General features: G+C 21.9%; 1 protein-coding gene across 1 annotated transcript; it reads left to right on the top strand.

Moving 5' to 3' along the window:
• Positions 1 to 12,717: 12,717 nt before the first annotated feature.
• Positions 12,718 to 14,897, top strand: DSM5745_08602 (uncharacterized protein; the record flags this gene model as incomplete). The annotated part of the gene is made up of 3 exons (XM_026750618.1): positions 12,718 to 12,997; positions 13,067 to 13,242; positions 13,305 to 14,897. The coding sequence occupies 3 exons, from the start codon at positions 12,718 to 12,720 to the stop codon at positions 14,895 to 14,897; spliced, it is 2,049 nt and encodes a 682-aa protein (XP_026600631.1).
• Positions 14,898 to 22,991: the final 8,094 nt, after the last annotated feature.

Below are 22,991 nucleotides of genomic sequence, written 5' to 3'. Positions count from 1 at the left end.
TTATTAATAAATAATAAAATAGTATAAAATACTTATAAAAAGTTATATTAATTATATAAAAAATTAAGCTATATAAAGAATATAAGTATAATAATAACTTATTTTTAACTAGTTTTTAATTAATTAAATATTATAAAAGTAATATTAGTTACTTAACTTTTATTTTTAGCCTTGAAAAAGGTAAGTCCCTTAATTAATAAGTAACTAGCTACTAACTAGTTAGCGTTATTATAAATCTTACTTTTAATAAGGTTAAAAAACTTTTATTACTATACTTAAAAATTTTATATAAGTTTAAGCCTTAACTAGTTTATAACTAGTTATTAACTAGTTACCTTTAAATTTTATTTTTTTTTATTTCTATTAATAAGCGCCTTGTTATTTATTATTATTATAATTATTTATAATATAATAATAAAAAAATTAAGATATATATATAAACTAAATACTTTTTAATTAATAAATAACTAGTTATATACTAGTATTACTTAAACCTTTTTTAAAAATAATAATACCTAGGTTAACTATAAAGTAAAAAAGTAATTATAAGTAAAGTAACTAGTTACTAACTAGTTATTAATTATTTTATATTAGTAAGTTTATTAAGCTAAGTAAAAAATAAAAGATATAAGTTATTTTTATATTAATTTTAACTAGTTACTAACTAGTTACTAACTAGTTACTTACTAGTTACTTACTAGTTACTTTTTTTATATAATTAAAAAAGTATTAAGCCCCCCTTGCCCCATAATAAAAATAAATAAGTAAGTTTTTTGATTACTTTATAGTTAATTTTTAATTAATTTAGCTAAATAATTTTAAAGTTTAAAAGCTAGGTAAGTATCTAGCTTTATAAGCTTATAAAGCCAATTTTAAAATAATTATAAAGCCTATAATATCCTATATAAGTTATAAAAAATAAAGGCCAAGTATAAGTTTTTTTGATTAGTTTTTAATCACTTACTAACTAGTTAGCATGCGTTAGCTTTTTTATTTATAACTTTTAAAAGTTTTTGTAATATTTTATTATATTAATACTAAAATTAATATAAAAATGGCTGCTGCGTAGGAGGTATAGAAAAAAAACTTATTAAAAAGTAACTATAAGCTATAGTAAAAAAGGTTAAGAAAAATTAATAAATAATTAAAATTAGCTTTTTTAAAAAAAATATAATAATTAATTTTGAACTAGTTTTTAGTTAATTACTAGCTATTTATTTTTTATTACTTTATTTTTTATATATATTTAAATCAAAAAGTGATTTTTATTTTCTAAACATTTAATATATATAAAGTAAATAAGTATAATAATTAATTTATATTATATAAGTAAATAAGATAATAAAAATTGAAAAAATATTAAAATTAGCTAATATATTATTTAAAAAAGGCCTTTTATAAAATATAATATTTTTATTCATAGAAATATATATAGTATTATTTGAATATTACTTTCTAAAAAAATTTAATTTTATATATATTAAATATATTCTTATTAACTAAACTTTTCAAAAAAATTAATATATTATTTTAATTAAAACCTTATATTTTTATTTAAATAAATAATATATTCAATATTATTTTAAGATTTTTTATAATAAAAATAAAAATATTTTATTATTTATTTAAATATTAAAATTAATTTTTAGCTTTTTATATTAAAATTAATTTTTAAGCTTATTTTTAAATTTATTTTTTAATTTAAGTATTTAAAATTAAAACCCTTGTTTTATTCTTATAATGAAATTATAATTTCTTAAAATATTATATTAATTATTATTAAAATATCCTTTATATATATATATATATTAAAGTTAAAAAACTTCATTTTGTAAAATTGTTATTTTATTTTTATAATATAATTATAATTTGAATAATTTAAATGAATAAATTATAAACTATTATATAAAAATATTACATAAAAGTATTACATAAAAATATTATATAAAAGTATTATATATATATATATAGGCCTTATTTATTTTATTTATTTTATTTATTTTATTTATTTTATTTATTTTATTTATAACTATAATATAGTTTAAACATAAATGAAGAAATAAGAAAGAAAAAAAAAATAAAAAATTTTTATTAAATCTAGCAACTAGGCCTGGTTATAAAAGAAAGTTATTAAAAACTAGTAATAATAATAATAAACAATTAAATTATAAACTTATAGGGGGCTAAAGGTATAATAATTAATAAAATTAGGCTAGGGGCGGACTAACTAGTCCCTAACTAGTTATAAAAAAAACTTAATTAATAAGTATAATAGATTTTTAACTAGTTATTAAAAAAAATTAAGGCTTACTAAATTTTAAATAAAATTAAGGCTTAACTAGTGAGGCCTATATATAATAGGTTAAATAGTTATTTTTTAAGCCTAGTAAGTCAAGTAACTAGGGGGTAATTGTAAGTCGCGTTTGTATACTGCGCTAAGCTTAGGAGAACTTGAATTACTGCAATAGGAAACGCGTTGTGTATTTATAGTAGGAACTAATCATATTATAATTTAAAAGATAAAAATAATTATAAACCTTTAGGAAAAAAAAACCCTAAGTAAACCTTAAAAAAATTAATATAAGTTAAAAAAAACCTTATTAAAAAAATAATACTTAAAAAAATTAAAATAATAAATATTAACTTAAACTTTCTTAGTTAGCCTAAACTTAATATTTAATTAATAAGTAAGTTTAAAATAGTTTTTTTTAAGTATTCTATTAAGGCTAACTAGCAGGGTAAAATTAATAGTAGTAACTTACCTTAAAATATTATTAAAAAATTACCTAAGTTATAATATAAGAAAATAAACTAAAATATATAATCATTATATAAAAACTAGAGCTTCATTTTTTTAATAAAAATTTTTAAAAATAATAAATCTAGCTTAATTACAGGCCTTAAAAATTATTAATTTATAACCTTAATTATTATAATAAGGCCTAGTATTTATTAAAATTAATATTAAATAAAACTATAAAAAAGCTCAAGCTAATTTTTTAACAAAATAAAAAATAACTAATATTATAATGTGAAAACCTTAAGTAGGCTAACCAGGTACAAAACAAAGTACTAAGAAGGTTATTTAATAGGGAATTAATATTAGATCTTAAGGCCTAGGATACACAAAAACTAACTCTTAGCTAATTATTTTTTACTAGGGTATTAGCCTTAAATATATTATTAAAATAATAGTAATAATACCACTACATGGCAGGTTAATATTACTATAACTTTTATTTTATTAGCTTTTTTATTTTATTAAGGCTTAGTATTTATAGGTGTAATAACTTAGCCCTTTTTTAATTAAAATTAACCTAATTTTTAAATAGCTTTAATTCCTATAATAAGCATGTCTTGCTATTATTTTAGGTTAGTTTTATATTTAATTATTTAATTTTTTATTTAAAATAATTTATTATTAAATGCGGGGTTATCTTAAGGCTTAAAATAATATTTTTTTATTAATATTTTAATTTTAAATAGCTTTACTTTTAGTGGCTAAAATTGCTATTTTAATAAATAATAAAAGTTTTAAGTTATTTTTTATTAATTTAAGTATTAATAAATTGTAAATAGGCAGTGTTTTATAAATAATAAAAAGGTTAATATAGTTATTATAATACTATGTTATTAATATTATATAGGTAGCTAAATTAAAAAAATAAATTTTTATTTACTTCCTGGTCTTTTTTTTAACTTTTTTAATTTATTTATTTTATTTTTTTAATTCCCTTATTTTATTTCTTATAGCTTAATATCTTATTTCCCTATTATTTTATTAACTATCTAATATTATGGCCCTTATAATAAGATTTAAAATTTATTCTTCCCCTTTACTAAAAACCACTAATAACGCCACTAAGAGCGCGGAAGAAAATAATAAAGGTTTTTTTAATAATTTAAAAAAAAAGGGCAAGCAAAAGTCTAGTAGCTTTAATAATAAAAAAAAAGCCTAAAAAGGGGAAAAAGGCTAGTAAAACATATAAGGTTTTATTATATATACTTGTTTATTTAATTATATTATAATATTTAATATATTTTTAATCCGCCCTAAAGGCCAGTAATTTAAATAATAGTAATATATTATTTTAGTTTAATTATAAGTTTAATACCATAGCGTTAATTTTTTATAAGACTTATTTTTACTATAATAAAGTTTACAAGCTAGTAAGTTTTTAATATCTTTTTTTATATTTTATAGCTAATTTATTATATTTTTTAGGTTAAAGTAATAATAATAGGTAATATATATAACTTATAGCTTTTAATTAGTTACTACTATTTTTTTACCCGCGAACTAATAATAAAAAGGTTAAGTTTTTTTTAAAAAATAAAAAGTTTTAATAAGGCCAGGAATTTATATTCTAAACTTATTCCGTTATAATCTAATTACTAAAGGCCTTTAAAAATATAAAAAAAGCTTATTAAAAGAAATTTTCCCTTTTTAATAAGGCTAAAAAAAACTAATAAAAAGTAAATTTTTAATACCGCACTAAAGTGCTATTATATTATACCTTACTTTTTATTATTTATATTAATATAAAAAATAATACTAAAGTCTTATAATTATATCTTTACTTTTCTTTTAATAATTTAGGCCATGTTCAATAGTTAATTATTAATTTTATTTTTAAAAAAAAGTTAAGCTTGCCTGCCGGGCTTATTTTATTAATATTATAAATTTTAACGCCTAAATAGCTTATATTAAAACAAAGTTTCTTATAGTAATTAAGGGCATTTAACTAAATTAAGTATATATTTAGTTTTAATAGCAGTGCCTTGTAATTTTTCTACTTTTTTAAAGCTAGTATTTTATTTTATTTTTAATGCCTTTTAAGCGCCTTGGTTATTTATTTTTATTATTTTTTAGTTTTATTTTACTAGGTAATAGCTTAGTAATATTAGGGCTTTATTTTTATAATAATATTTTATTTTTTTTTATTATTTTAGCACTTATTACCTTCTAGGTTTATAGTATTTATAGTTACTTGTAGTCTAAGGCTAAAATAGTAATTTTTAGGTAATATTTTATTAAGGCCTTTTTTATTTTAATATATTAAGTGTATTTTGGCTTAAAGTTAGGTTACATTTTTATTTTTAATTAAAAAATAAATAATTATCTTGTTGCGCTTGCCTTTTTTTTATACTTTTAAATAAAATTTAGTATATTTATATTCTTAATAAAACCCTATTAATTATACTTTAAAGGCTATTTTTTTATTTTACTAGGTATAAGTCTTTATTTTTAATAAAGTTATAGCTAATAATATTATTAATTTTTTATTTTTTATTTTTTTTTAAATTAAGCATAGCTTTTATATTAATTTTACCATGCCAAGGCTTAAGCAATAAAATATAAAAAATATTATATATTTAATAATACTTTTTAAAAAGTAGGAGTTAATACACTATAAAATTAATTTTATTTAATATTTAAAAAAAATTAATAAACTTAGGCTTAAGTTTTACTAGTATTTTTAAATTTAAATTTTTAGTATTAAGTTTAATAAATTATTTTAGCTTAAACTTTATATTTTTTTAATTTTTATTATAGTAGGTTTAATAGTATTTTATATTTTTTTTCTAGTTTTTTTTATATTTAGCTTAAATTTTTTAACTTTTTTAATCCTAGTTAATATAGCTGGTATTTTTATTTATTTAAGGTTAATTTTAAACCATGCTATAATTTCCAGGTTTTAGCTATATATAATTAAAAAGGGTAATATTTTAATAATAGTATTTTTAGTATTATTATAAGTAAATTATATTATTTTAAGTAATATAAGCTAGGCATGGTAATTTTTTATAATAAAATAATATAAATATTATTTTAAAACTTAGTTAATTTACTTAATTTATTTATTAGTTTAGGGGTAAAAAGTAGTTAATAAATATAACTTAGTTTTATAATAAAATTATAGCTTTCTTTAATATTTACTTATAAAAAAAGTCTTAGTTAAATATAATATTTTTAAGCTAATTATAATTTAAAATTTAATTTTAATAAAAAACTTTAGCTAGTTTATAGGCTTGGATTAATATTAAAATAAAAATAAATTAATATTACTTTATATAATAGTTTATTATTATAAAAATAATATTAATATATTATTTTTAATACACGGTAGGTAGTAGGCTAATAATAAAATTTATGCTAATTTTAAAAAAAAGGTAATTTAGTTTTAATAAAGTAAATAATTTTTTATAAGGTTAGTATTAAGGTGCCATGGTATATTAATATATAAAGTATAAATAAGTAAAAGTTTTTATTATAGCTTTTATTTTTAGTTAAAAAAACTTTTATTTTACTAAAAATTTAGTTTTTTATAAACCAAAATGTCCTACTAAAAAATTATTATAATATACTTTAATAATTATAGTTTTAAGCCTTTAATTTAGTAAAACATAAATTTAATTTTAAAAAGCTAGTAATTTACTTTTTATAATTAACTAGTTTTTAAAACTTAATTTTTTAACTTTTTTAGCCTAATTTTTTRCCTTTAAGGCTTTAATTTACTTTTAAGTTTAATTATTTATAAATTATAATACTAAAAGTAACTTTATTAAATAATTTAATATATAATTAAAGTAAATATTTTTAATTAATATAGTATTTTAAACTTAATACTAGGCTAAAACCTAATTTTTTTAAAATTAAATTATATACCTATGGTATTATAATTTTTAAAATTAAGATTTAATTTTATTTTATTTTAAAAATAAAATTTTTTTTTAAAAATATTAAAGCACTTGTTACACCTAATACTTTAAATTTAAATATTTTATTTTTTATTTAAATTAAGCTTTTTTTTATAAAAACTTTATATTAAGTTTAGGCAAGTAATTATTTATACCTTAATACCTTATACTATTTTTTTTTTAATAAGTACTAAAWTTTTTTTTTTTAAAATTAATTTAGTTTTACTTTTATACCTTTTAAATAAGGTATTTATAGGGTTATACTTGCTTAAATAATATAAAATTTTAAAGTTATATATTACTAAATTTATATATTATTTTACTTACTTTTTGGTATACTTTTACTGCTATATAAAAAAGTAAAGATTTATATAATTTAATTATACTATTATTTTATAAAAAGAACCTTTAAGGTATTACCTTTAATAATAAAATAATTAAATAATAATAAATAGCTTTTTATTTAGGATTAATTAATTAATTTTTACTTTAATAAATTTATAAAACTAAAATATAATTAAATAATATTTTCTTATATTATTTAGTTAAAAATAAATTCTAGCTATTCCTATATTGCTAGTATTTATTTTTAATTATTTTTTTTATATAAAATTAAAATAATATAATAATAAAACTTTTATAAAGGTATTAAAAAAAATTAAAATACTAGCTTTTTATACTTATAAAATTATAAGGGCCTAATTTTCTTCCCATGCTATATTTTTTTATTAAATTAATTAATAATAAGGTAATTTATATAAAATTATAAATAAAATAATAATAAAAATTAATAAAACCTAAAAAGAATTACAGGGCTTTATAAAAATAAGGTTTTTTTATAAGGTTATAGTAATTACTTATTTTAGGTTTATTTTAATACTATTTTAATTAATTATAAAACCTAAAAATTTTACCTCTTTTTTAAAAAAGGTATATTTTTTTAAATTAATAAATAATTTTAGCTTTGCGTAAATGTTTAAAAACTTATTTAATATACTTAATATATTACTTAAAATTAATAAAAAAAATAAAATATTATTAAGATAAATAACATAAATCTAATTTAAAATATTATAAATTATAAAATAAATATAACTTTAAAAAGTGGCAGGAGTATTAGTAAAACTAAAAAGTATAATAATATATTTATAATAATTATAATAATATTAAAAAGCTATTTTTTAGTAGTTTTTTTTTATAAACCTAAATATAATAATAAGTATTTTTTAAATTAATTTTAGTATAGCAGTTTTCTCCCGAGATTTAATTAAAAATTTTTAAAATAAAAGGTAAAGGGGATTAATTTTTAATTATTATTTTATTTAACCCTTAATAATTAATATATAATTATAAGCCTTTATTTTTTTAAGTATAAAAAGGATAGGTGCTTTAGTAAGACTTTTAAAAGGTTTAATATAACTATATTAAATATTTTTATTAATATACTAGTATAATATAGCTAATTTAGCAAAAAAAAGCTAAATTAATTTATAAAAAGGTAACTAGCTATTTATTATTATAATACTATGTATAAATACTAACTTTAAAAATATTATTTTTATATTATATAAGGAAAATATATTTTAAAATATATTAAGTTTAGCTAATAAATTATTTACTTAATTTAACTTACCGCTATTATAAACTTTTTTAAGCAAAAAAATAATAATAAATATATAAGCTTAATTTTTAAAAGCCTTTATAAACTTATATTATTTAAAAATTTAGTATTTTATTACTTTATTACTAAATTACTATTAATTTATTATTATATAAATATATATGGCTTAAATAATTATAATAAAAAAAATAATTAGGTATTTAACTTTAGTTTACTTTATTTTTATATAAAACTATTTAAATATTTTTATGGTACCCTTAAAATTAATAACTTTAATAAATACTTTTTATACTTTTTTTAAATTATCTTACTAACTGCTATATTTTTTTAAAATAAAATAAAAAAGTTTTACTTAATTTAAATAAGGATACTTAATAAAGTTTATACTTATTATATTTACCTTTACTTTAATATTTAAGTTTACTTTAGTCTTAATCTTATTTTACAAAGCTTTTATTATTATTTTTATTTAAAAATACTTACTTATTTTTATTTTTAAATATTAAGCTAGGGTATAAGACTTTATTTTAACTTTTTTTTTATTTTTTTTTATATATTTTACTTTTATTTTAATTTATTATCTTACCTTCTTGCTAATTATTTTATTTTTTTTATAATATTTTTTATTTTAAGGGTCCTTAACTACTACCTTATAAATTTTTATAATTTAATTAAAATTTACTAGCTAAAAATTAGGGTTTTATAATAATTTTATATAATTAAATATAATATAACCAAGTTTTCTATATTTAAAACATGTTATTAAAGTTAATTTTAACTAATCTTAATTTAGTATTATTTTAGTATAACTTTAAAAGGGTTCTATTATATTAAAAGTTTGCCTTATAAATATTTTATTATAACTTTTTTTAAAAGTTTATCCTGCAAGATAATTTCTTTTTTAAATTTTTTTATTATAAGTAAATTTATATTAATTTTTTTTAAATTAGTGGTGTTTTCTTTTTATTTAGTAAGTTTTAATTATTTATTATAATATAAGGTAATACAGGGTTATAAATATAATATATAAAATTAATATTATAAAATAAGTTAAATTAAATATTTTTTAGTATTTAAAAGTTTTATATTATTAAGATTATAAATTTTATTTTAAAGTAAAGGTAAAAGCTTACTAAAATAATATTAAATCTATATCTTTTTATTATTTTTTAAAAAATACTATTTTAATATAGCTAAATAATTAGCAAAATCCTTAGGATTTTAGTTTTTTTTTTAAATAAGCTAACTTTAGTTTAATTATAGTATTTAGTAAACTAGTTATTAAACTTTTTAAAATTATAACTATTTATTTTTTAAAGTATTCCTAAAAAAATTCTTAATATTTTTTATTTATACCCTTTAATTTATTAGCATGTTAAATTTAGTTACTTTTATATACTAATTTTATTATAATTAAAACTTTTAAAATTTATTATTAATTTAATTTATATTTTTTAAGTGCTTTTTTAAAGTTTAATTTTAAAGTGCCAAGCTAGTTAAAATATTATTATAAGCTAAAATTAAAATTATACTTAGGTATATTTTTATTTTTAATTTTACTATAATTTTTTAGTAAATTATTTTAATAATAATATTATTTTAAAAGTATATTATATTTAGCTAATTAGTTTTTTAAATATTTAATATATTTTTTTATATTTTATAATTATTAGGTTACTAGCATTTTGCAAGCATTTTAATAGTTTTTTATAATAATACTTTTAATAATCTTAATAATAAAAAATTATTAAGTATTAAAGGGTTTTTTCTTAAAATTATTAAAATAATTTTATTTAAAAATAAGATATAAGTATACTAGTAGTATAGTACATGTTTTATAAGTAATTAATAAATAAAAAAGTTAAAACTATAAAAACCTTAAGTAAGCTAACTAGGTATAAAATAAAGTATTAAAAAGGCTATTTAATAAGGGATTAATATTAAATTTTAAGGCCTAAAATATATAAAAACTAACTTTTAGCTAATTATTTTTTGCTAGGGTATTAGCCTTAAATATATTATTAAAATAATAATAATATTACTACTACATGGCGGGTTAATATTACCATAACTCTTATTATATTAGCTCCCTTATCTTATCAGGGCTTGGCATTCGTGGGTGTGACATATAATTCTTTAAGTAAATTAGGCTAATATAACTATTTTAATAGAGTAAAAATAGCCTTGAATTAAAATTATAATATTACCTATTATTAAAAATTTTATATTAATTTAATAAATTATTAGTTAATATATATAGCAAAGCTAATAGTAATATATTTTATAATTAGCTTAATATTATAAATAATTATAATAAACCTAATAACCCTATGAACTATATAAAAATTTATAAAATCTTTTAATAATAATATATAAAATGAATTAAATTAAGAAATTATTAAAGCTATTTACTAATTAATAAGTAATTCAAAAATATATAAAATCCTGTTTTATTTTTAATAAGTACCGGGATATTATAAAACCCTAAAGAATAAGATAATTAATAAATTAATTAAAAAAGTAATAAAATTAAATAATATATACCTTTTTAAATACCTTTTTTTATAAAAAAATAGATTTATATATAAGAAAATTTAAAAAAAATAAAAATAAAAATAAAAAATATTTAAAAAAGGTAGTTATTTATATCAAATTAATAAAAACCTATTTTTAATTTATACCTAAAAAATATATAACTTTTTTTTAAAATTAAGTTTACTTACTTAATTTTAAACTAGTTATTCCTAGCTAGTAATACATGGTAAATTATATAAGTTTGGAAAAATAATAAGTATAAATATAAAGCTATAAAAATAGTTATTTATATTTTAATTAATTACTTAAGATTAAAAAATTTATAATAAAAGCTATAAAAAATAGGGACTATGTTTGATAATATTTTAAGTATATTAAAAAAGGATTTTCAAGTAAAAAAAATAAGTAAAATAATATATAAAATAATAGTATTTCAAGTATAATATTAAATCTTATAAAAATAATATAAAGGTTTTATAACCATGCACTATAAAACTATTAAATAAAATATTAAATATTAATTATTATAAATTATAATAAAATTTTAAATTTATTAAAAGTAATAGTTTATATATATTAAATATTAGTATCCTATATATTACTTAGGCAAGGGGTTAGGGTATGAATACACACACACACAGACTATATCGCTGATACAAAATGATTCGGAGAACGACTGACTTGGCCCTGGCTATGGTGGTAGACAATGGAACCTTATTGGATAATAGGAAAGAGGAGCAAGGGCAAAGTTCGCCTCCTAACTAGGATATTTGCTTTTGCAAGTGTTACGGCTCATCTTACCTTGTATCATCTGACTGACTGTCATAGAAAGACCCAAACACCTGACGTCCAAGAAGAAAGCAATTGCCTCATTCAGAGGGTGTAAGAATAATAATGGGCAAGTCAGAAGCCACGAAGGGAAAGATCTGAATATGGACATTCTTTAGTGATTTCAAGGCTTCCAGATCCTCCTTGCCAGACGGTTCCCGCTTAAAGCTGCATCATTTGACCGCCGAGCCTTACTAGGCAGCTAAATTCGAGAGCTAGCCAGAGTGCGTATGGTGTTTCCCAATCAAGAATACCTCACGCTTGTTGATGCAGGCGATCGGCTGAGAAGAGCAGCTCCAGCAATGGCTTGGTGCTGGTGTGGGTCAGGGCATTTTCAATTTCCTTACCCCGCGCTAAAATCTCACCTGGGCAATTTCTCAGCGATGCCTAATTTGTCCGTGACCCCGCGTTCGATTGATCCAATAATCACCATACTCTGGGCCGCACCAAAGTCATCATAATAAGCTGATAACCCCACGCTGAACGTTATTGTACTATATTTATTCAGCATTGCTCCCTTGTAAGCAACCACTCCAGATTGGCATCTCAAGCTTTTTTTTTCTGTGTAATTTCTTTCTGCGGGCAGAATACTAGCGCTTACACCCAAAAAAATGTTTTTGCCTGGATGTTTGATCAGGATGCCGTACTTGCTAGTAAATAAGACTGTATAGCTTTTGGCTTTGTACAACCTCGCGTTATTATATAAGGTAAGCAGCTATCTTATAAGATATAACCTTTATACTGCCCCCTGGTCTTTCACAGACTAATTCCACCCCAGTAAGCGTTCTGAGCTAAGAGGCGAAATCTAATCTTATGGTATGGAACGTGTTTAAGCCTTGTAAACATGATTTATTCTTAACATTGCCTCTGCTAGCATGCTGGAGCCTTGCCAGTAGATAAGACTATATAGCCTTTGGCTTTGTACAACCTTGCATTCTTATATAAGATAAGCAGCTATCTTATAAGATATAACCTTCGTGCTGCTCCCTGGTCTTTCACAAACCAATTCCACCCCAGCAAGTGTTCTGATGATGGCTCAACCTAGCGCGCAGGAAAGTGAGCTTCAGCTCTTGCCACCGGTGTTTAGCGAAGCTGAAATGGTACCATCTGAAGCGGATGAAAGATCAATACAAGATGGCATGGAAAGAGAAATCATATCAGGCCGCACGAGCATCTCTACGTCATCAAGCACTCAGGTGTATGTGGACAGGTGGCCGGTTGAACCTCAAAAGCTGAGAAGAAATGCCCAATCCGACACCTTCACTACATTCCTTGAAATTATTCTAGCTTTGCTTCCCGGTGTCTTCCTCGGTAAGTGGTTCTCCATCCTTACTCTCGTTTCGCACTAGTAACTCTACGCCAGCTAACTATACATTTAAGCGCTTGCTATTACTGTCATCCGTCTTGACGGTGATGAGATTTCCGATAATGGAGCGAAAGTTATCCAAGCGATAAATCTCACACCCTCAATATTTCCTATTGTATTTGCCGCCATTGTTGGCAGTATGATGCGCAGCCTTGCTCTCTGGCGGGCGGAAAGGTGCGCCTCACTTGGGGTATGTGCATCACATTAACCATCAACCTATTACGCTCGTGGATCTAACAGCTCGCCGTCCAGACTTTAGAGCAACTGAACGGAAGCACTAGCTTTGCTGGAACATTCTCGTTGGTGCTTGCCTTACGTCGACCTAGCATCTTGACTCTATGCATTCTCCTCCTCTGGACAATGTCGCCCCTGGGTGGCCAAAGCGCCCTCAGAATGATCTCTGAAACCCCATCGTCCGTGTCATCTGATATCGCGCTTGCCTTTATGAACATGAGTAAAGCACCAGGGCTATCAGGGGCGAGCGGCTTCTACACAATCAAGACTCCCATGCGATCAATTTATACGACATCACTTATTGCATCCAAAGAAGCCAAAGCATCTCGTCGAGACGTATGGGGCTGGCCAAAGATTCCACTGCTGCGTACCCTTCTGCCCTCTGACGGTGCCTTAGAAAGCGGCACGAACCCATGGAGAGCGGTCCCCTCTGACAGTACCTTGACCAGCTATTCCTCTCTACTTGGCCTTGTATTACAGGGTGTCCCACCTCACGGGAACGTGGAATTTCCGGTCGAGTCCTCATATTTTGACCTCGACTGCTACTTCATCGCAAATAACCTCACGTGGACCGAGGTGTTAGAGAGGATGGGCAGTCCACTGCTCCTTTACCATAACGCTTCCAGGCTTTTTGGTGATGGAACAAACTACAGCAACTTTTTCGTCGATACCAGTTTCAATCTCACAACACTAGCCAACACGCAGTCGCAAATTAACTTATTCTACGTCTCGCAAGAGTACCCTCCAGGTGGTTATGCAGGGCTGTTCAACTGCACAATCTCGACGGTCCCCGTCGAGTCTTGGGTGATCTGCCAGAGTGCCGACTGTGCAGTTTCACGCATGCGCCAATCCACCAAGGACACCCGACCTGCCAGCTCGACACCATTCTCTAGCCCCGAGTATCCGGGATATTTGGGTCCTGTCCCGTTGGAAATCCTCATCGGCGAGTTCCCTCAAGCAGCCAGCGAGGTGAATACCTACCAATCCTCCCCAACAGACAGCTACATCTACGGGGACACCGTGCTTTTAAACACCGAATACGAACGTAACTGGAGCACGATGGATCCGCAGATCCTCTCAACTAGATTAACTACCGTGTTCAATACATGCTGGCAGAGCGCAATCGCCCCGTTTACATTTACCAGCGCTGTCCCCTCCAACCCCGTCAACCTCACCCCCGCCGGATCGGGGGATTTTATCCCAGACTTCAACGCTACCTCCGGGACTGCCTCTCACGGTGTGACAGTCTATTGCACCAACACAGCCTGGGTAACGGTCTTTATAATCTCGACAGCCCTCCTGCAACTCTGTGCATTGACCGGCATATTCCTCCGTTCTACTACCAGGGCGCCTGATATTCTTGGCTATGTCTCATCCTTAACAAGGACAAATCCGTACGTCCCGCTTCCAAAGGGGGGAAGTGCGCTTTCTGGTCTGGAACGCGCGCGGCTACTACAAAATATACAGATCCAGATTGCGGATGTGGAGTGTAGTAAGGATGTTGGGTATCTTGCGGTCGTTAGTCCGGGTGCTGTTGGAGGTGCAGGGGATACAGGGTCTGGAGCTGGAGCTGGAACTCAGAGACTCCGTCGTGGTCGGCGGTATGCGTAGGCTTAATGAAATACTCACGGAAATTATACTCACGACAATTTCTATTTCCAGGATAAGCAGTTTTGATGGCGTTATGGTGGATTTGTTGGCGGATCTTTCTAATGTATCATCTTTACTTCACCACAATAAGTCCCAATTTTATCTTACACAAGACGATCGCCAATACTAGTAAGATGTAGGGATATATCAAAGAACAAGACGAGTACTTACCTGTTTGCCGTTATTGATTTAGTCGAATATGTGCCTCCAGACCTCATAGAGGCATTGAGTCTTTTCCGCGATGGGTATCGGGGGCTCCAGCGACATGGTGATCTAAGACCTTAGCTTTAAAGTGATTAGGTAAAGAACATTGAGAAAATGATTCATTTGTTGATTTTAAACAGAACACTACCTAGTGGAGAGAAAGAAAATCCAGTAAGCTGAATCAAGTTGGTCAGTCGATGGCGGGATCTATACCTGCACAGTAGTGACCGGGCCCGCCTAGGTAGCGCGAAGGGGTTCCCGGTGCCGAAGCAGCTTGGTACCGCGAGCCAGGGCGGTTATCTTATTACTTTAATAAAGCTTTTTATTAAATTTGGTCCTATAAAAGTCCCTATTCTTAGGGATTCTAATATTTTTAAGTAAATACTTAAATACCTGCGGTTACTTTTTATTGAATACCTAAAATAAAGCTATTTACCCCTTTTTATTTTTAGTATTAATATTAAGTTTGCTTTGCTAAAATAGTTACCGCATAATTAAAAGGTTTTTATTTATAGCTATAATTATTAATATAAAAAGGCCACTATTACCTTTAAAATTAATATCATATCTAGTACTTAAAAAGTTAAATATAATACTAATAATGTTATTAGCAACCGCCCGCAGTAGGGAACTATTATTAAGGTTAATATTATTATACTAAATTAGTTAATAAATAGCGTAATAATTCCTAGAATTAATTACTAAAAATAAGAATAAGTTAATATAAGGGCCGGGTTTATTTAATTATATATTTTACCTTTATAATAAAATACTAATTATATCCCTATTTTAAAATACTATTACGGCACTAAAAGGTGTTTATAAATTATAATTTAACTAGTTTAAATCTAGCTTTTTTATTTTACATAGTAATTATATTATTAAAATATAACTATTTATAATAATAAAGGTAAAAAAAGGGTACCTAGCTAATAGCATGTTTATATTTATATTTTAATTAGTAAAAAGGTAGTAAATAGCTAAATAATAACTATTATTTATTATAAAATATAATACTATATAGTTCTTTAAATTTTTAGTATTAATATTAGCCTTATATATTAATAGTGTTAAAATAATATTTATATAGTATTTTTTAATAGCCTGGTGTAATAACTAGTAGCCTAAAAAATCTATTTTTTTATGTTGGCTCTATACCCAAGAAAAAGCTTTACTATTAATTTACCATGTGGTAATACAAGCAGCAAGCATGTTTAGCCTTAATTATTCCTAATATTTATTTTTACAAAAGCTTTTAAAAGGTATTAAATAATATTATATATATTATATTAAACCGTGATTAGTAATAAAGTCCTGCCCTAATTATTTAAGCTATTAGCTAATTATAAAGCTAATATTAGTAGCTTGTTTATAATTAATAGTAAGCCATGGCGGATAGTATTAACCATGGCTAACTACCCATAATTATTTATATAGTTAAAAAAACTATCTTTTTTTAAAAGAAAATAAGCCAGGGTAATATTTAAATATTATAAAGTAAAAATAAGGGGTATTTCTCTGTCCTTATTTATATAATTTAAGTTAACCTAATTTATTACCTAAAGTGTATTAGTTACTTTAAGGCTGCTATAAAAAACCAATACCCTAAATAATATAAGGTTAAATTAACTAAAATTATTAATTATAACACTGGGGTATTATAGTAGCCCTAAAATAATATTTTTATAACCCTTTAATTTAGGTATTTAAAGTATATTAATACCCCTAAGCTTAATATGAATATTAAGCTTAGGTTACTTTATAATTAAATTAAAATTTTTTTTAAAGCTAAACTTTATAAATTTAATAAATAGTATATATTTACTATAAACCATGTTTATATTTAATATATATTAAAGTATATTTTTTATAAGGGTTGGCCTATTTTGCTAGGCAGCCTAAAATAAAGCTAAACTTTTACCATGCTAAATATTAAAATAATAAGCTTTATTTAAAACTAAAATTAAAATTTTTTAAAGGTCTAAGCCCAGGAAATAATATTTTTAATTTTATAAAGGCAAGTAATTATAATAATAATTTTTTTAAAAAAGAAAGTATAACAAGCATATAATAAAGGTAATTTTAAATAAAAAAAGCGCTGTTATTAAAGTATAAGAAAATTATAATACTTTAGTATAAAAAAAAGGTTTACTTAAATAACCTAGTCTTTCTCCCAGGTGTATTAGCATACTATATAATTATTAGGCTATGCAGGCTTTAGCGTAAATACCTACGGCTAGCTATAATTTTAAAATATAGCTAAAAAAATATATAAACCACCCCTTAATAACTTTAATTTCTTGAATTATCTTACTTAATTTATTAGCATAATACCGCAACATGCATTTTTTACTTTAAATTTTAAATATAAATAACTTTTATATTAAAAATAAAACTACTAATAAAAAACTTTAACCCATAAGATTTATAAATATAGTAAAATTTATAGTACTAATATTTATTCTAGTATTTATATATATAATATAAAAAAAGTTTTTATTATATTTACAAATTTCACTAGCTTTTGGTCCTTTTTGCACCCTTAATTAATAAGGGTTATTATTATTACCTTAAAAGTGTAAAGCACATGTTTTAAAATATATATTTCTTAATATTAATTTAAATTAGTAAGAAAGACCTGGCAGTAAAGGGCAAAACTAAAATAAAAAAAAGCTAAAATACTAAAGTAGGATTTTTTATATATAGGGCCTAAAAGCTACAACTAGTTACTTAATTTTTGTTGTAATTTTCTTTTTATTTTATATATTATATATATTCTTTAGTAAACTTATAAAAAATACTAAATTAAAGTTACTATATTCAATCTTAACTAGCCTGCCATGCCTTTAAATTTTACATTCCTAGTTTTTAATTAAAATATAAACCAGGCGCATTTTAAAGCCTAATAAATTTATAAATTAGTAGCTAACTAAAATACCATAATTTATAATAATTAAAGCTTTAAATAGGGTGGTAAAGCCACTAGCTACTATAAGGCACCATGCTACTAAAATTTTAAAGTTATGGTTTTTCACACGCGCACCTAAAGTATAAAGTATAAATATATTAAGATTTATTTTTAGCTTAATAAATGGTAGGGGAATATTAAGTTTAAAAAATAATATATAAATATTAGAATCTTTCCCTAGCTTAATAAATAGTATAAAAGTATTAGGGTTAATAAATATTATAAGAGTATTAAAGTTCCCCTGCAGTTTAATAAATAATATAGTAATATTAAAATTAATAAAAAGCCCGGGAGAGAAGCCCTTGTCTAGCCTTTTATATAAAATAAGATTAATAAATAAGTAAGACTAAAAGCACTTAATAAAAGCTAGTAGTATACTAGGATTAACTAAAAACTAATAAGGGGAGCTTTTAGTAGGTTTAATATATGAATTAAATTTTTTAAATATTCAATTATTAGCAAAAAGCCCACGCCCATTTTATAGTATTTTATTATAATAGGTAGTAATATTTATTATAAACAGGGATATTATAATCTAGCACTAGAATATATATACCTAATATAAACTTTATTTTTTTAATATAATTAATAAACTAAAAGCACGTTTAATAACTATAATAAAAAGATAACTAACCTATTATTAAATACTTAATAATAATAGTACCCTTAGCCCAGGCCCTGCTTTAACTTGCCTAAATAAAATATAAGGTAATATTTTTTTATTTAAATTACTGGTTACCGCTGCTTGTATTATATACTAAATTTTATAAAAGTAATCTAGTTTTACTTTAATTTTAATTATTAGTATTTAAATTTTAAGGTTTAAAAATATTTTAAGTTGTATTATAGCTATAAGGTAGTATTTATGCACTGGAATAACTAGCTATTATTATATATAAATTATTATAATTTAAAAATAGCTATTACTTAACTAAAATTACTAGCTAAAAATACATGTTACTTAAAACCTTTTATTTATACCTTTAAAGACTTGCTATAAATATCCTTTATATAAGGTCCTTGACCTTAGGGATTTGCAAATAGTGTAATAGGGTGTAATATACTTAAAAAAAGGTTTATAGCTAGAAATTTTAAAAAAATAAAAATATTAAGATTAATACTAAGGTTTAGATTTCTAGCCTCTATAAGACTAACAAGTCTTGAAAATCTTTATTAATAATAAAAATATTAACAAAGGAATTTAACTAATAAAAATAAAGTATTTTAAACCTTACTAAATAATACTAAAAAAGTTATTTAAAAATCTAAAAAAAGGCTGGCCTTAAGGCTATTTTTATAAACCTTTAAGCTATGCTTAAGCTATTTTTAATTAAAAAATAAATATAAATTTAAATATTTTATATATAAGTTTTTATTTTAACTTATACTTAAGGTTTATTCTAGCCTTACCTAACTAGTAGCTAAAACCTTAAATAATAATAACCTAGTTAAGTTATATAACCTAATATAATAATAAAATTTATTAAGCCTTAGTAGCCTAAGGCTAAAGCTTAGGTGCTAACTTTAAATTAATAATAAATTAGCTTTAATAATATTAAATAAAAAAATATTAGCCTTAATAATTTTTTTTTAATTAAAGGGTTGTCCGCGACCCGCCGCTAAACTAAAAAAAATAATAATAAAATACTATTATTATTATTAATATTAATACTAAATATAGCTTTATTATTACTATTTTTAACTTTATTAAAATATTATTAAATATATTAAATTTAATGTCTTATTTTTATTATTTATAGCACTTTAAATAAAATATAATATTTATTTATAATTAAAAGGGGAAAGGTGGCGCTTTAATAATACCTAGTATAAAAGCATAAATTATAATATAGTTTATAATTTTATAAACTTTTAAACTTATTAAATTTTTTACTAAATAAAAAATTACCTTTTTTTATTATAACTAAAAAAAGTCCTTTTAAGCGCTACCCTAGCTTTTAAAAAAGTAAAAAAAATGCCTAGTTATAACTATAATAATTTAAAATATTTTTATTTTTACCCCTTATACTCCCACTATAATATAATTATAAAACCCCTTTAATATAATATTTTTACTAACTTTAAAAGCCCTTACTATTCCTAATCTTCTTGCTGCATGTGTTTTTTAGGTTTAATAATATTAATTTTAATTAGTTCTTAAGTAGTAATAATAATAATAATAGCTAGTATAATTAATATTTAATAAGCCCCTTTGAAATATATAATAAAAATATAAGTGCTAATTTAGTAAGTTATTTTTACTTTAATAACTATTAACTAGTGGCACTCTGCTAGCCCTTTACTAAATATACTATTTCTTAACTTAAAAACAGCTATTTTATTATTTTATTACTATTTTTACTTTTATTAACTTACCTTTTCCTGCTTTGCCTTGCACTATACTAGCTACTATTATTATTAATATTTTTATTATAAGTTTTATATTACTACCCCCTTAGGCTTCTTTTCCCCTGGCCTCTAGCCTTTTCTTTTATAAATATACCTTATTTTTAATTAATTTACTAGTAAAACGGCTCTAGTATAAATATTAATTAATAAAAAATAAGTTTACTTATAATATATAAAATATATTTAAATATATAAAAATAATAAGTTAATCTATAGCCCTAACTAATATATTTATTTAGTTATTAAGTATAACTATTTTTACTATATTTATAATAAGGGCTTTTATCTCCCCCTATCTTTTTATATAAAAATAAATATTACCTTTTTATAATAAATAGGTCCTGTTAACCTTAATAAATATATTTATTATTAAAATATTTTTATATATTGAATTAAGCTAGTAATTAAGGCTTATAAAAAATAAATACTAAGGTCTAGGTTATAAAGGTATTAGCTTTAGCTATTTAAAAACTTATATAAAACTTTTAACTTACTTTTAAATAGCCCCGGGACTATTTTAATAATAATTAAAATATTTATTAATTTTTTAATATTTTTTTTCAAAAAAACAAGCCTATCACGCCTTTTTTAAAAAATACTAGGTATAAAAAAATACTTATAAAAACCCCTACTTTTATTTTTATTACCAAATAATAATTTTTTATTATAGCCTTACCGCGTAGCTAGTTATTATTTTTTTTAAAAAAAAAATTAAAATTTTTTTTAACACTTTAACTTTAATATAAATATAGTTTTTTTATTTTAAATTATAATTTAAAACAAGTTTTAATACCAAGCTAGTGGTAGTTTAGCTATAGTTTATTAAATTTTAAAACCTTATTAAAAAAATAAAAAAGATAACTACTTTACTTATAGCCTTAAATATAATTTTAAAATTTTATAAAATAAAAAATCTTGTACCCCTTTTTAAAGCTATAGGTAACTAGTAATAATTAAGTAATAGTTTAATAATTTTTTAAATAATACTAGTAGTTTCTTAAACCTTAAAAACCTAGTAAAAAAGGTATTTAATTTAATAAAATTATTACCTTTTTTTAAACCAGCGGTAAACTAGTATTATTATAATTAATTTTTTATAATATATTAGGGCTTTTTATGCATTCTTAAAATTAAAAAGTAAATTTTATAAATTTTTATAACTAGGCCAGGCCTTTTACTTAATAAAAAATTTATTATATTTATAAATATATTATTTTTTAAGAATAGCTTTAACTTTTTATTTTTTTCTTTTTATTAACTAACTTTATAGTTAATAGTTACTTTTTTTCCCTTTTAGGCTTATCTTGCTATATAAATAACTTAAAAAAAATATAAAATATTAAATAAATTTTTAACTAATTATATATATTAGTAAGCCAGAGCTAATATGCCTGCTTTTTAATAATAAATTTAGTTTTAAAAGATTTATTATACTTTAGGTTAAGTTTTTTTGCTTAAATATATTAACTTAATATTTTTAAAAAATATTAAAATATTATTTTTAACCTTAAATTTTATTAAATAATATTTTTAATTATAATAAAGTGCTTATTTTTTTATACTTTATTTATATAATCCTACAAGTTTTTATAAAGCTATTTTAAATAATATAAGTATTTTTTAATAAAAAAATAAAATTTTAATTTTTTTAGGGTTTTAAGCCTGAAAATTACTAGTTTTTATTTATGGCTTGTTATAAGCAAAGCGTAGCTAATTAAGTTATTTTTTAAATTATTATAGGTAAAGCGTGCTAGTAATAAGTATAATACTTAATTACTTTATTAATAATTATAATATATATATAAATATGCCTTAAGCATTTAGTTCTAGTATTTAATTTAATTATTTAATTAAAAATAATATATTATACTAAGTTATTACTTAATATATAGTGCTTAATAAAAGGTTATTTAATACTTTAAAATAAAAAATAAACCTTAATTTATTACTATGCTTTAGGGCAACCCTATATTATATATAATTTTTTGATAAATAAGTTAGCTAACTTTTTTATAGTAATTTTATTAGTAATAAAAAAATATTTTACTTTTTTATTAAATTAATTTATAATTATTAAAATTATCTTATAAACACGCCCTTTATACTTTAATAAAGGTAAGTTAATAATAAAGTTTATAAAAATATTTTTTTATAATATATTTAATATTAAAAAAATATTAAACTTCCCTAAGGTAGCTACCCTAAAATCTTAAACCTTTAATATAAAAAATATTTTTTAATATATGTACGCGTATTTTTATTAAGCTTTTTTTACTAAAACTTATAGGTAAGTAGTTTAATAATTTTTTTATAACTACAGTAGCTTATATAAAAATTATTATAATATTATTTTATAATTTTATATATAACACGGGTATAAAAAGTATATAAATAATACTTTTATAAAAAAAGTCCTTTTTTATATTATTTAGTAATAAAAAAGGCCTGCCTTAAATTAATAAAAATTATATATT

This window comes from Aspergillus mulundensis (genome assembly GCF_003369625.1).
Source record: "Aspergillus mulundensis strain DSM 5745 chromosome Unknown scaffold_10, whole genome shotgun sequence".
Lineage (NCBI taxonomy): Eukaryota > Fungi > Ascomycota > Eurotiomycetes > Eurotiales > Aspergillaceae > Aspergillus > Aspergillus mulundensis.
Note: the sequence above shows the minus strand (reverse complement) of the source record. Positions and strands in the feature narration are given on the sequence as shown.